The sequence below is a fragment of the Phycomyces blakesleeanus genome (genome assembly GCF_001638985.1).
Source record: "Phycomyces blakesleeanus NRRL 1555(-) unplaced genomic scaffold PHYBLscaffold_12, whole genome shotgun sequence".
NCBI classification, from domain to species: Eukaryota; Fungi; Mucoromycota; class Mucoromycetes; order Mucorales; family Phycomycetaceae; genus Phycomyces; species Phycomyces blakesleeanus.
Genome location: NW_017265145.1, coordinates 1,447,690 through 1,461,819, shown reverse-complemented (window position 1 = coordinate 1,461,819; position 14,130 = coordinate 1,447,690). Strand labels below are relative to the sequence as shown.

The window sequence follows — 14,130 nt, the reverse complement described above, 5'->3', positions numbered from 1 at the left end:
TCATCATCCATTATTAAATTAAAATATATTAATTAAAATAAAAATGTGTACTGTGCTAATTCAAAAGTGATGTCAGCAAATTATTGGCCACAGTTAGTCCATTAGAATCACAAAAAATCATGCGTAATTCTTTAAAATTATATATTTATATTTTATATTTTTGAAAGCATACATACATAAACACACTCATATATCCATTTCATTTAATCTTATTGCTTCCATATCAGAATAATATTTACAGAATGAGTACTGATAGACGACGCAAGACTTTGCCAGTTGTTAAGACTGAGAATGACATTATTGAAGAAGTTGAGCAATCACGATGGCAAGAAGAGTTTACCGACGAGCCATTTTCTTTGACAGCTGATCCTTCAGCACAATACGAAGATCTTACCCATGAAGATTCAAATGAATTTGCATCCAGCTCACAGAACTCACAGTATTCCTCGAGCAGACCTAATTCTCCACAACCTCATTGGCTACAATTGTCGGCTGATGTTGATGAGACATTTCTCTTACGAACCCGTCACAGTCTTGGGTTGGATGTACCTGGTGCAGTACACACAATTGTACCACACAGTAAGAATTCTTTTTATCTTCTAGAAAAATAATTGATTGCATAGATACATAGACACGTACATATTAACTTTAACGAATGAATAAATAAATTAGAGCTGAGAAATGAAAGGCAACTGGATAGTAAACTGGCTATTGTCATGGGTAAGTCGTGTCAACATACGTTGTGTCAAAATAAAAGAAAGGAAGAAAAGAGAAAAAAGGTTGTAATCCGAGAAATCGATTTTTATTTTAGTGGGATTGCCTGCTCGTGGAAAGAGTTACCTTGTCAAAAAATTGCGACGTTATCTAAATTGGCTTCAATACGAGACAAAGGTGTGTTGAGCACATAAATATCCACACGATACACTATACTATACTATACTATAGGAACGTACACGCACACACACACACATACATATACATATATTGGATGGTGGGCTTACAATAGTGTAGATCTTTAATGTCGGTAATACTCGACGTGAACACGAGACCTCCCAAACAGAACAGAATGCAAAATTCTTTGACCCTGACAATGCTAGCATGAAGCAAGTGCGTGATGAACTAGCTATGGAAGTACTCGAGAATCTGGTAGAGTGGCTTAAAAATGGAGGGAGAGTAGCCATTCATGATGCAACAAACTCTACGTTGTCAAGGAGGTAGATATTTTTTTTCGGCAGGATCACAGTAAATCCTATGAATTTAGGCAAAACTAATTAACTTGCTTGATCAGAAAACTACTAATAGATCGTCTAAATATGGAGCCTGAGATCAAAGTGCTTATGTTGGAGTCGGTCTGCACAGACAAAAATGTATTTAACTCAAAACCTTTCTTTTTTCCTATTACTTTTCTATACATAATTCAGTGCATTAATGAGAAACATATATTATCTTGTGCATCTAACTTTATCTACCGGATAGATGTTGGAACGTAACTTCTTGCTTAAATTGTCCGGGCCAGATTACAGAGGCAAAGATCCAGCACGGGCCTTGGCTGATTTCAGATCTCGTGTAGCGAATTATGAAAAGGCCTATGAACCAATTGGTGATTGGGAAGAGGATCATGATATACAGTATTGCAAACTTATCAACGTAGGAAAGAAAGTAATTGCGTACAATATATCTGGCTACCTTCCTGGACAATGTATCTTTTACCTCATGAATTTTAACCTTGTAGGCAAGTTTACCAAATAATAATAGTAATGATACTAATACTAATACTGATACTGATACTGATAGTAGCAGTAGCCTTTACAATTTATCTTTATATGTATATATTACACTATAGGTAATAAGATAACTTATTCTATTCTTCTCTTTTTGTGTGTGCATATAGAGCGACAGATATTCCTGACTCGCCATGGTGAAAGTACGGACAATGTTTTGGGTCGTATTGGCGGAGATGCACCTGTAAGTAAAATAATAAAAAGATGGGATTAAAAAATAAATAAAAATAAAATTAGTAACAGATCGACCTCAATTTTTTTTTCACAGTTGTCACCTCGAGGAAAGAAGTTTGCAAAGGCACTTGCTAGATTTATCAAGCAGCAGCGACTAGCATTTGCATTGGAGATGGTAGAGAGTAAGAAGAGAGAAGACTGGCGAGCACACAAGGCAAACAAAAGTCCTATGCCAAGCACTCCACAAGAAGAGGTCAGGGCCAAGGTCAGGGCCGCTTCCAATTCCCAGTTTACAGTATGGACTAGTATGCTGAAAAGATCAACCGAGACGGGTGCTGCGTTTGACCCAGATGAATATGATGTCAAGGTTTGTGCTTCCTTGCTTTACCATACAGAGCATGGACTCATTGTTATCTGAGTACATACAGCACATTCGGTTCTTGAATGAAATCAATTCAGGTGTAAGTATTTTAGTGATAGTAGTAGCTATAAATTTCTTTTTTTTTGTGTGTGCTTGGCTGTATCGTTATCTCTTGACTAAATTCTATTGTCGAAACCAATAGTGCTGTGAGGGACTTACATACGAAGACATTCAAAAAGCCTATCCCGAGGAGTTCCACGCAAGGCAAGCAAACAAGCTTTACTATCGTTACCCAGGAATGGGCGGAGAATCATATATCGGTAGGTAACCAAAAAAAGACAGAATACAGAATTCTAGGCTGAATCATACCAAATTAGATGTGATTCACCGCTTACAGTCAATGATTATCGAACTTGAACGGATGACACAGTCCTGTCTTATCATTACCCACAGAGTAATTATGCGTATTCTTTTGGGCTATCTCCTGGACTGGACACAGACAGAGATGCCACACATGATGGTACCAATTCACACGTAAGAAAACGCAGACAAATAGATTGGTAGATAGATCGATAGATACGTTGAGTTTTGCTGGTCTTTTTATTCTTTTTTCTTTATTTAAAAATATTTTAGAGTTTATGAGATCCGACCCAAACCTTACGGCACTGAGCTAAAGAAATGGCAATATATAGAAGAAACAGACCGTTTTGAAGAATTCTAGGGTCAAGTTGTGTAGTACCTCCCCTTCTCCTCCTTAATGGATAGATAACACACACACACACATATATATATATATATATTAGACAATCAGACCCTTTTAAACATACAAACACACATTTTATACATACTATATACATATATACATATTATATATATGTATATCTATTGTGTATGGGTGTGTAAAACAGAAGAAACACCCTGGCTTCTAGTTATTTTCGTCAATTTTTAGGCAGTTTTTCTTTTTATTTAGTGTTTTTACCCGTTTCCCAGATCTCACCATTATATATATCTAATTATATATTGGACATCTCAAAAAGAAAGATTTTCAACATTGACTAGAAGCGTTTCACAGTTCTAGTAACCAAAAGAAAATATCATAAAGAAATAGATAATTCCTTTTTCCCTATTCTCCCTTGAGAGGGTTTTTCTTTTTAGTTGTTGTTATTAATCCAGTTAATATGTGCTTATCAATTTGGCTAAAGGTATCTTAGGAACACAAAAAATAAAATAAAAAGGCTATTGTATACTGTACCTCATCAAAAGGATAGTGTAAAGCCTTTGTATGCCAATTCATGACGTATAGTGGCCAATAAATAGAATCAAGCAAAACCGAGATTATTAAGATTTGTATATTTGTGTAGCGTTTGGGCTTATTTTGCAGAGAAACCATAAAAAAATTGCACACGCTAAAATAATATATATATATATATATATATATATAAACCCCCCACCACCAACAACACACAGATACATAGATACATATATGTACATTATAAAGAAATTGAGCTTATTGTAGGACAGGTTACAAGAATATATGTGACTTTTTTTTTTCTTTTCGTTCTTTTCTTATCGATGCCGCTTAGCAACTGTTATACTTTACACACATGCTTGTAAATGTTCACACTTTATAAAATAAATAAAATAATATCACCTCATTAACCCAAGTAAACATGAAACAATCAAAAAGACAAAGGTCCTGTAGGTTGCACATTCGGTAGCTAAAGGGACAGAGTCATGTAATTTATATATATATATATATATATTTATAAATAAGCTGTCGAATTACATTCCAAATAGTAAAGAAAAGATAGCGTAAGGTGTCTGTAGGCTTTGCAAAATGAAAAATATTTATGTGGTTTCAAATTCAAAAAATTAATAACAATAAAGCAATAGAAAACAAAGCATGTAAATATATATTATATATATATATTGGTTGGTTGGTTGGTATGGAAATAAACAAGATATATGAATATCTGTATGTATGTATATTTTGGAAATAAGCAAATACTCATTCCAATGAAATAAGCGACAATGGAAATATAAAAAATTGGGTAATATTATAGCGTATATACACCTTTTCTTTAAGATAGAGAAGAAAAAGAGAGGGAGTGAGAGGAAAATGAGAAGGCTTAAGTATAGCCATGCTATCACTCAACATTGTATCCCTGGCTAATAGCCTTGTTGAGCTGGATCTGCATGTTTCCAAGTCTATGCTCCATTTCACTTATAGTCATCTTACTCTTCTCTTGTTCTTGTTCCATGAGTTCAAGTCTTTTTTTCAAAAGTTCGACTTCATGGCTCTTTATCTCCAAAGCATCCGATTTCTTCATAAACCTGGTTTGCAGAAGATCAAACATATCCTAAGCAAATTCAAACAAATAAACATTATAAATACATAAATAAATAAATAAATAAATACTCACAGTAGCCTGTGCAAATAATTCAAACTCAAGTAATCTGTGAGCACTAGGTCTCTTTGCCGGATCCTTGTCCATCATCCAAAGTATAAGAGCGGACTATTAGGATACATATAAAAGCAATCATGAAAATAATTTTCTTGAGTTTAGCTTGTGATTTTTCAATTTTAAATTAATGTATACAAACCTCTTTTGGAAATCGTTTGACAAATCCATCGGGGAACAAACCATCCTTGAGTCTGTCTATGGCAGTTGCTCGCTCCATACCAGTAGTAAAAGGTTGATAGAGTTCAAAGAAGATAATCCCGAGCGAGTAGATATCAACCTTTTCATCATAAGCCTGCGCAGGGACAGCAAGTTGTTCAGGAGAGGCATACTGTGATACATAAATACAAATATGTGCAAGTGTTAATTTGCTCTGTTCAATGGCTGTTGAGGTTCTTAAAGTGTATTTACCGTACGTGTGCCAACACCAATCGTGCGAGTGCGCATAGGTAGTTTAGGTCGTTTCTTGAGTAAAGTTTGGCTAGTGGTCGTTCCATCGGGTATGTCCATATCCAATTGACTTTTGGGCTCTGACACTATTGAAGTGGGCAATACTATGGTTTTATCTCCAGTTTCGTCTAGCACAGTTGCAGCCAATCCAAAATCTCCTATTTTGGGTACCCAGTCTTCGCTGCATATACTCTTGCGCCGTGGAAGTTCTTCCGAAGGAACAGTCAGGCTGGATCTACGTGAAGTACGCCCATTTTCACTATGTGAAGAAGGCACACTAAGAAATATATTACTAGGCTTCAGATCACGATGAATCAATCCGCGATCATGAATATAGGCTGCTCCTTGAAGAATCTGAGAGAATAACAAGATATTCTTGTGACAGTCTATTGCATCAGTAGACCCTTCCTGATTTCTTGTCTTTATGTAATCAAACAAGGTTGCTAAGGTGATACAAAATTTTCGGTTTAGTTCTTTAGTTTCTTAAAATAATTATATATATATATATATATTCAAACTTACTAGGACAAAGCTGCATCTGAATAAACAGAGTCCAGCTACCTTGATCTTTTCTTTTCTTGCACTTGCTAGCTTGAGTACCGCTACTCAGAGAATATGTCCCAGATGAACAATTACGATTATTCACAAAAGACTTGCTTTGGTTGAATGAATCTGAGAAAGCGTCCACCGAAGGTTCAGCAGAACCAGTTTCAAACACAATGCCCATATCAGAAGGTTCTTCCCAATTGATGTGCTGCTGTTGTTCGGCCACAGAGAATGTTGCCACAGAAGATGTGTCATCACCGGTCGTGCAACAAGAGCTGTCGCCGGCTGGAGATTCGTACTGACTAGCCTCGGTGCGATTGTCTAGAAACTCACTTTCGTCCGAATCTTCAGAAGATTTGTGGATTGCATTAGAGTCATCGTATTCAAGCCAAGATGCATAATAGCGAATCACGTTCTGATGCTCAAGTCGGGCAAGATTCTTTATCTCTCGAAATATCTTTTCATAGGGATTGTCTTTTCCAAACTCTTCTTCAAGATCTTGTCCTAGCCGAATCTTTTTGACAGCATATTCAATCCCATCAAGCTTATTACGTGCTTTCCATGCGCTCGCAAAGCCACCTTTGCCTAGTAATCCTAGTTCCACAAAGTCATTTCTGTACCTTGAGTTGTGCACACTCAGGTTGTAAAACACATTTCCTTTTGAAAACAGATCCACAGCCTTTTCATTGCTCGGTTCTCCATTTTCTGAATTGGGAGACATTAAAGACAGAGTGTCAAAGTTCAAGGGGTTGAGCCTATCATTTGAACTCTGGTCGGTTCTGGCGCCGGTGTCGGGCAACGTCAACCGCTGATCATTTCCAATTCTCGGGACATGTTGATTGTTAACTGTCTGCACAGCCGTGTAAAATAACTTGCGAAACGCCTGTTGAAAAGTAGATCGAACACTGGCTACTTCATCGACGAACTCAGCATCAATAAAGCCCAATGAGCGTAGTGTCTGGCAAATAAGAAAAAACACGCGATGATTTGCATCAGGAGAATCTCCATAGGTATTACAGAAATATTCAATCAAAGCCACGAGGAGCATTTTTGTTTGATTACGCCTTGATGGGGATCCACGCATCGTTTGTCGTAATTGAAAATCAGGGTCTTTCGGCTTGAAATCGTCATTGCTAGGCCAGTTTGGATATGAAAGATCTGCAATTGGTTATTACCGAGCCTTTAACAGTCGATTGATGAAATTACCTGTAGGAAGTGTGGTTCTAGTTGGATTACTGTTTGAGAAACCAGACCTTGAACATTCCGGACTGGATTCAGGAGAATCTGTCAATAATGAAATAGAGTGTGGGGAAGGTAGGTCACCAATAGTAACCCTATGGCTTCTGGGACTTTCTTTTACTGCCATTCCGTTCAATTCAAAGGAGCTTTTTTTGTTTTCGTTTTTATTTTTACTCTCGAGAAATAAAAGAATAGTTAAAGAGCTTTGAGAACATATATGCTATATTCCTTGATTTTTTATTGGTTAAAAAATAAGTTAGTTTCCTATGGATTGTTGCAGAAGGCCTGACATTAAAATTTACAACAGAAATGTTTTACAATGGTATTGCTGGCTTGCGATATATACTTTTAGCAAACGATAGGCGAGAAATGAGGTGACCCATTAAAGTCATATATTTATATATATAATAGAAATTACGTATATTATTATCTGCGTAAACCCAAGCCGATACTCTTGTTATTCTTTTCTCTCTTTTTTAGGAAAAATAAGAACTCAAAATAAGACATACAGTGATTGTGTATGTGTATGTGTAGGTATTTTTCTTTTGTTTTATACCATTGTATTGTAAGCCACAAAATATAACTGACAAATACTTTGATAATAAAATGAAAATGATTATCGAAGCTGGCTTTAGTAGATTAATATGGTTTTTGAATAATATGGTTAAAGGATAACCTGTCTACTGTTCTTGCCTACAAGGTTCTCAAAAGAACTTATTTAATATATTAGGTAAAGTTCTTGAGAAATGTATGCCTAGCGACTTTTTCAAATCAAACAATTTAAACAACAAAATATATAAAAAAAATACCGTGAAGTTATCTACATTCATACTATAGCACTTGCGTAAAATATGTATGGGGTGGACAGGATAAAAAAAAGTAGGAACAAGTTCAAGAATGTAAGTCCTATTATTGGATTAGAGTTTAAAGAAACAGAGACTTTGAACTTTCAAAACGAAGTCAAAAAAGTTCAAACGATTTTGACTGGCTGGTCTCCTTCTATTGTCAATTACATTAAAAAAAAACATGCTTTTGATAGAAGAGATGTTATTGTAAGTACTTGCTTTTATCTAATATATATTTGAACCTTTGAACATTTTAGTATATCCACACCAATTGTGTAAAATCGATAGTATATAAATTTCAGCTATCATTCGGGCCCGACGTTTCTGTAGAGTATTAAAAATATTCTAAACACTGCTTTCCATTGTGTATTGGACTCCTGGAAAGTGACTATGGTCCAGCCTTCAATGGTGGCAGAGTACCTTTAAGCAAAAAAAATGTGCCCTGAAGAAATTAGTGAAAAACCTGTTATTAAACCTTCTTTTCTTTTATATATTCATCCTATAAGCATCAGATATCTAAATAACATAATTTTATTTCAGAAGAAACAAGACTGCTACTTCTACCATTACAGAATAGTATTTATAAAAACAATGTTAATAATGTCTCAATAGAAATCACTTTAACATGAATACTATCAATAAAGAATTAGTTCTTGTCGACAGAAATAAATATTATTCTGCTCAAAAAGATTTTATTACTACACCAATCAATGGCTATGTCAACATGAATGTAGCAATCTTTAAGATGCAAGAGTATGCACTTTCTAACAATCTCACTCTTGTAACCAAAGACCATAAACCAACCCGAGTTTACTTAAGGTGCACCAGGGGTGGTCATTATAGAAACACTCATAAAATTGAAGATTGTGGTTGTGTTAAAACTCGTCCTAGCTCAAAAACTGGATGTCCGTATACGATAAAACTATCATACAAAAAAGGAATCAGGTGATATTTTCCCTTGAAAGCTTCCAACGAAATGGGAGCTTCCATAATCATCTTCTTTGATGACAAATGCTTGGAACCAACTTTTAAAGGGGGATTGTTGAGAGTTGCTGCTTAAGATGTTAAGCAAATTTCTAAGCTTGTAGAGACAAAGGCCAAGACTTGTGAGATCCAAAGGATTATCATGGATGAAACAGATGATGTTTATATGCTGTAAGTTAGCAATACAAGCAATATCAAGACTGCTTTTGCTTGAGTTTCTAGCCCTGTTACCCAGAATGCAGAAACTAGACTTGTTGAGATGATGGAAGCAAAAGTTTTCTAAACACACAACGACATCAATGGAGGCAATTCACTGGAAATGGTATTTTTTATCATCTAAAAGATGATGGAGAGAGCTCGCTGCTTCTCGGAAGTTATGATGGTTGATGCGACATATTTTATCAATAACTTGGAGATGCCCCTGATTTGCGTGGAAGGTATCTACAATCTTGGAGGAGAAACCCTCAAATCTTTCTCAATTGCCTTTGCCTGTGTCTCTAATGAACAGCAAGGCACATATCTTTGGTTCCTTCAGCAACTCGAGTCTTTTGTTTTCAAAGGAAAGACACTGATCACAGTGTCTGTGACAGACAAGTGCGCTGCATTGATGAACGCTCTGGACAGTGTATTTCCAGATAAAAATAAGATGCTTTGCTATTGACACATGTTAAATAGCGTGGAGAAGGCTCTTTTGGAAAAAGTAGGCTTGGAAGAAAGGAAGGAATAGCTTACAGGATACATAGCCAGCATGATCCATAATACAACCAAGAAAGAGTTTGACTTAGCTCTCAACAAGTTCAACAAAGTTTCTGATAGTACGAAGGTAAAAAATGGCAAGCAAAAAGTGCCAGCTGCAGTTTACTTCAATGACAAGTGGGTTGTATGTAAGGAGAAGTGGGTAGGCTACCTTACTTCCAAATTGATGCATTTTGGGTGTACAACGTCGCGAAGAGTGGAAAGTGCACATCATGCTTTGAAAAGAAGTATATCTGCTATAGAATCTCTGGACCTTGCCTTCGAGAGTATTGAAAGATACATCGAAAGTCTTTCTCAAGCCTTTCGAAATGTAGAGGTAAGGGAATCTATGACGGTTGACCCTCTTGTTGAACGAAACAATCTTTCATCCAAGCTACTCATGAAGGTGTCAAAGCGAGCTTTACTTTTGGTAGACCAGGAGATTCGGGTTGTGTGTGACAGCAGTACTTATTGCAAATGTATGAACAAGCTTCAATATGGTTTACCTTGCCGCCATTGTTTGCCTGCTGGAAGGGAAATATGTATTTCCGATATTCCTGAAATGTGGCTGATTGAACCTAGAATGGCGAAACAAGCCAAAAATACTCTCGAAGAAACAATCAGAGTTGATAAAAAACCAGAGGTGTGGATGGAGGAGATAATTAAACTTGAGACACTTTTTCGCTCTTGTGAGGGTAGCCAGCAAGTAGCTAAACTCTTGAATAAGATCAAGAATGTTACTTCTGAATTCGAAGGCAAAACTGGGAACCCTTCGATTAACTTTCAAGCCCCAGAAAAAATCAAGTACCCTGACAAACGGAATGATAGTGCACGTCCAACGTACCTCCCCAAATAATTTGGTCAGGAAAACTGGAGGAAGATCAGTGTTTCGTCTGGTCATGTAAGATAAAAAAAAATAACGTAACAAATTATTGATATGTATCTTGAAATACTAGGCTGGCCTTAAGGCAATGGTTAGGTTGAGACCCAGAATGAGGGAAGGAAATCCTGTAGCTACACAAAAAACAAAACAAAAGCAAACAAGAGTCTCTCGACCCAGGTAATATGCTTTCTTATTTTACAGTGTGATTGAATCCATAAAGAAAAATATCGTCTTATACTTATATGCTTTTTAGTTTCTGCCCCCCAAAAAAATGGGTTGATAAGACCTGTCACCGCTCTAGAAGATTACCAGTATGATAAGCGCACCTCTGTTGGCAAGAGGGTTAAATTCCAGCCCGGTTTTCCTGTCTCTCATGAGATAGTCGGTGTCGTTAAGGGTGGGTTTAACCTGACTGCTGATGGGCGGCGTGGTTTTCGGGTACTTGCCCACTTGATCTATAAAGATCAAAACAAATTCCCTCTTGTAAAAAGAGATATGATTTCTGTCTTGCCAAAATACAAGGAGACATATGCAAATACATTTGGAACTGATATTAAATAATTAAAAGACATCATAAAACATGGTTTTGATCTTTGCATCAACAATAACAACACCAACACCAACTTCATCCCAGCATGTTTAGATGCTAGTATGTGTTTTAATACATCCGACTGTGCTCAACTAGCTTCAGACACATATATACGACCAGTCTGTGCCTACTCATATAGCCCCAACACCACTTCTGTGTCGTTTCTTCCCTTTGCTCATCCCAAAAACACCTCAAAACAGCAACAACCTCTGATTTTTAATCATGTTAACAATAACGACTGGACAACAGTAAACCTTTCCCGCAATATCTCAAGGAAATGGCCAATTATTCCTGAGTTATTCCTTTTGGGCTGTGTCAGAAACCAGATTCCCAACAGCTTTGATACTTACTGGAACAAGTTTAAAGAGTTCAATAAGTATGATTACAGAAATGGCATGCTCTCTTTTCTTTCCGATCAAGAGGGACCTATTGATCTCACTATAAAATAATCTATTTTTTTCTTCTATTTTTCTTTTATTATATTATATTTTATTAGTTAGACAATCTTGTTTAAACCTTTATAAATCTTATCAATCTGTTTCTTTGCGTCCACATAAACTATCTATCACTTGCGAGTTAAATGACTCTCCTCTCTGTTTTTTCATAGAAATCATTTGTGGGAAGTACTTTACCCTTCGAGTTACACTTATATCCAGCGAATTAAAAAGCATAAATGTCGAATAGTGTTACATAGATTTAACCAAACTATCTTCAGATATCTTATCTTATGCATTTCTATCTATCTATTTTATAAATTCAAGTGTTGGCTCTCTATAACTTTGGATCCAAGTAGTATATAGATATAATTGTGTGTTAGAAGTTTTGGTTGAATTGAATATCTTGATCATGAGAATACTAACATAATATCTCAAAAATTTGCACTTTCTCAATAAAAGAAAATATTGTATTTGCTTGTAGAATCACTTTTTTCTCATTTGTTTTCTATGAAACTTTTACTGAATTTATATGCTATTTGAATATATGTAATTAGAGACTTTTTTTTTGGCCTTTTGTGAATATTTTTTTTTATTTTTTTGTATCTTTGATAAAATATCTCATGTACATGTTGTAAGGAAATAATAAAGAGTTTTTACAGAAGAAATAAAAACAAAAACATGAATTTTGTAAAGATATATTAGCTTAACTATAATGCAAACTTTCTTAGGCATAAAAGGCTGCATTACCTTTATATCCATTATGAAAGTTTTTGAAAAAAGATGCAAATTACATGGTTTATAATCTTTTCCACTTAAATCACACAAAATGAAAATATATGATTTATGTCTCAAGTTAAATCGTGAAAGTATGACTTGTCAGCAACCATAGGTATGTGATTTGTTGACGGGAACCAAATTAGTCGTGTTTGGGACACGACGTTGTGTCTCTCGGGCACAACATTTACAAATTGTATATTTTGTATACACTGCTATAAAAAAATAAAACTTTTAACAGAATTGCTACTCAAGTACAGCTAGGAATTCGAATATATTAAATAAAGAAATAATTTGTTCATGAATAAAATTATTTATATTTTAATAAATTGATTTTACTCATACAAACTACTTTGGGTGGTCAGGGACCAGATAAGATTGCTGGATGACGGACAAGTCACTCTTTATGAGACCGGTAAATGCTAAAGTGCGGAGGTCCAATAAACGTAGTGCTCCAGAGAAACGTTGTGCCCAAGAGGAAAAGTGTCTTGCCCGAATAACTAGCGCTTGCTTTTTTATTATATATATATATACTTTATACAGCAAAAAAATCCAAAAAGATAAAATTTATAAGCACTTTTAAGAGCATCTTCAGCAGTCCACTTTATCTCCACTTTTACATTAAATTTAAAGATTTAGCTAAAGTTTGTCCTCCCAGCAGTTCGATTAAATTCACTTTAAATATAACAGTCCCTTTTCTTTATCTTCCTATTAAATTTAATAGGAAGATAAAATTTATTGATGAAAACGCTCTCAAAATTTATTTAAAGAAAAAGATAAATCGAACTGCTGGGAAAATTGACCTTTTCTTTAGCTAAAGTAGCGGTGTTTAACTCTAGATAAATTAAAAGTTCTCTCACTGCTGAAGTTGCTCTAAGTAGGTAAAAAAAATTAGTAAATTTACTAGTAATGTTTTTGTAAACCTTTTTTTTTGGAAGAAAGATTGTGGCTTTATTTGTACTCCACTCTTTGCTTCCAGTGTATGCTTGTAATGTCAGAATATAGGACGGCTTTCTTCATATAAACGTTTATACAAGCTGATATTCTGTTATGTAGAGCATATATAGATATATAGCTATTCTATAATGTCTCTTATGCTAAATAATATTCTCTTTTCTTTAAAAAAAATATCTCTAACTTTTGAACACTCCAAATTGATGCCTTTTGGAGTGTCTGGTTTATGTATTCAACTAAAAAAAATTGTACTTTTAGAAACAACTCGTATTTTTGCTATTGGGCATTTAAAGAGCTTATTGAAGTGGTGCAAGTTTCCCGAATTTCAGGGTTCTATGCTTTTTGAGAGTAAAAAAATCGGATATTTTGATCAAAATTCGAGTAATTGTAATATAATAAACCTCGAAGAGGTGGATCACAATGTGTCTCACCAGGTTACTTAAAGCCAAAAAAAACATTGCTTATTTGATTCTATTTTTAATTTTCTATAATTGAAAAGCTATGATTACCATTGGTGTGCATTTGCATATGCTTGTAGAAATCTTAAAAAATATCATTTCCAGTACACTCATATTTAATCAACCATAGAAAAGGTTCATTTATACAAAGGCTCCGTGCTTCAAACTAAAATAGTCTCAAGCGAACCAAAGCTAGACTATGAACCTCAAAATAATAAGTGGAATCATACTATACAGTACTGTAGCGCATTATATTGTATTACAAAACAAAAGTTATAAATCAAAGCCTTTAATCCAACAGAGTATTATTTCTAGGTTATTCGTGCATCCAGTTGAGTTTGGTATACAAGCGCAAAATATCAAAAGCACTAGATCCTATAAATCGATAATTAGTAATCGATAGCGTCTTGCTCCCAACCAAACAAAACCTATACATTCAGTAGCAGTAGATTGTCTCT

The 14,130-nt window shown here is 35.1% G+C and overlaps 4 protein-coding genes across 4 annotated transcripts; 2 read left to right on the top strand and 2 right to left on the bottom strand.

Annotated features, from left to right (window-relative positions):
• The first annotated feature begins 183 nt into the window (after positions 1-183).
• On the top strand, positions 184-3,165 carry PHYBLDRAFT_134170 (hypothetical protein). The gene is made up of 13 exons (XM_018429626.1): positions 184-579; positions 673-720; positions 812-891; positions 1,012-1,214; positions 1,289-1,367; positions 1,477-1,728; positions 1,894-1,965; positions 2,050-2,130; positions 2,221-2,322; positions 2,384-2,416; positions 2,519-2,636; positions 2,694-2,850; positions 2,950-3,165. Exons 1-13 carry the CDS (start codon positions 243-245, stop codon positions 3,035-3,037), a joined length of 1,650 nt encoding a protein of 549 aa, XP_018291160.1. The 5' UTR covers positions 184-242; the 3' UTR covers positions 3,038-3,165.
• Positions 3,166-4,141: 976 nt separating this feature from the next.
• On the bottom strand, positions 4,142-7,194 carry PHYBLDRAFT_181753 (hypothetical protein). Its single transcript, XM_018438515.1, has 6 exons — positions 6,981-7,194; positions 5,751-6,932; positions 5,190-5,671; positions 4,921-5,109; positions 4,740-4,832; positions 4,142-4,676 (listed from the first exon to the last, which is right to left on the bottom strand). Exons 1-6 carry the CDS (start codon positions 7,138-7,140, stop codon positions 4,464-4,466), a joined length of 2,319 nt encoding a protein of 772 aa, XP_018291159.1. The 5' UTR covers positions 7,141-7,194; the 3' UTR covers positions 4,142-4,463.
• Positions 7,195-9,590: 2,396 nt separating this feature from the next.
• On the top strand, positions 9,591-11,733 carry PHYBLDRAFT_71559 (hypothetical protein; the record flags this gene model as incomplete). Its single annotated transcript, XM_018442502.1, has 5 exons — positions 9,591-10,417; positions 10,615-10,637; positions 10,714-10,857; positions 11,146-11,425; positions 11,550-11,733. 5 exons carry the CDS (start codon positions 9,591-9,593, stop codon positions 11,731-11,733), a joined length of 1,458 nt encoding a protein of 485 aa, XP_018291158.1.
• An 875-nt stretch (positions 11,734-12,608) lies between these two features.
• Positions 12,609-13,786, bottom strand: PHYBLDRAFT_71560 (hypothetical protein; the record flags this gene model as incomplete). Its single annotated transcript, XM_018442503.1, has 4 exons — positions 12,609-12,770; positions 13,064-13,133; positions 13,295-13,305; positions 13,724-13,786. 4 exons carry the CDS (start codon positions 13,784-13,786, stop codon positions 12,609-12,611), a joined length of 306 nt encoding a protein of 101 aa, XP_018291157.1.
• Between the last annotated feature and the right edge of the window lie 344 nt (positions 13,787-14,130).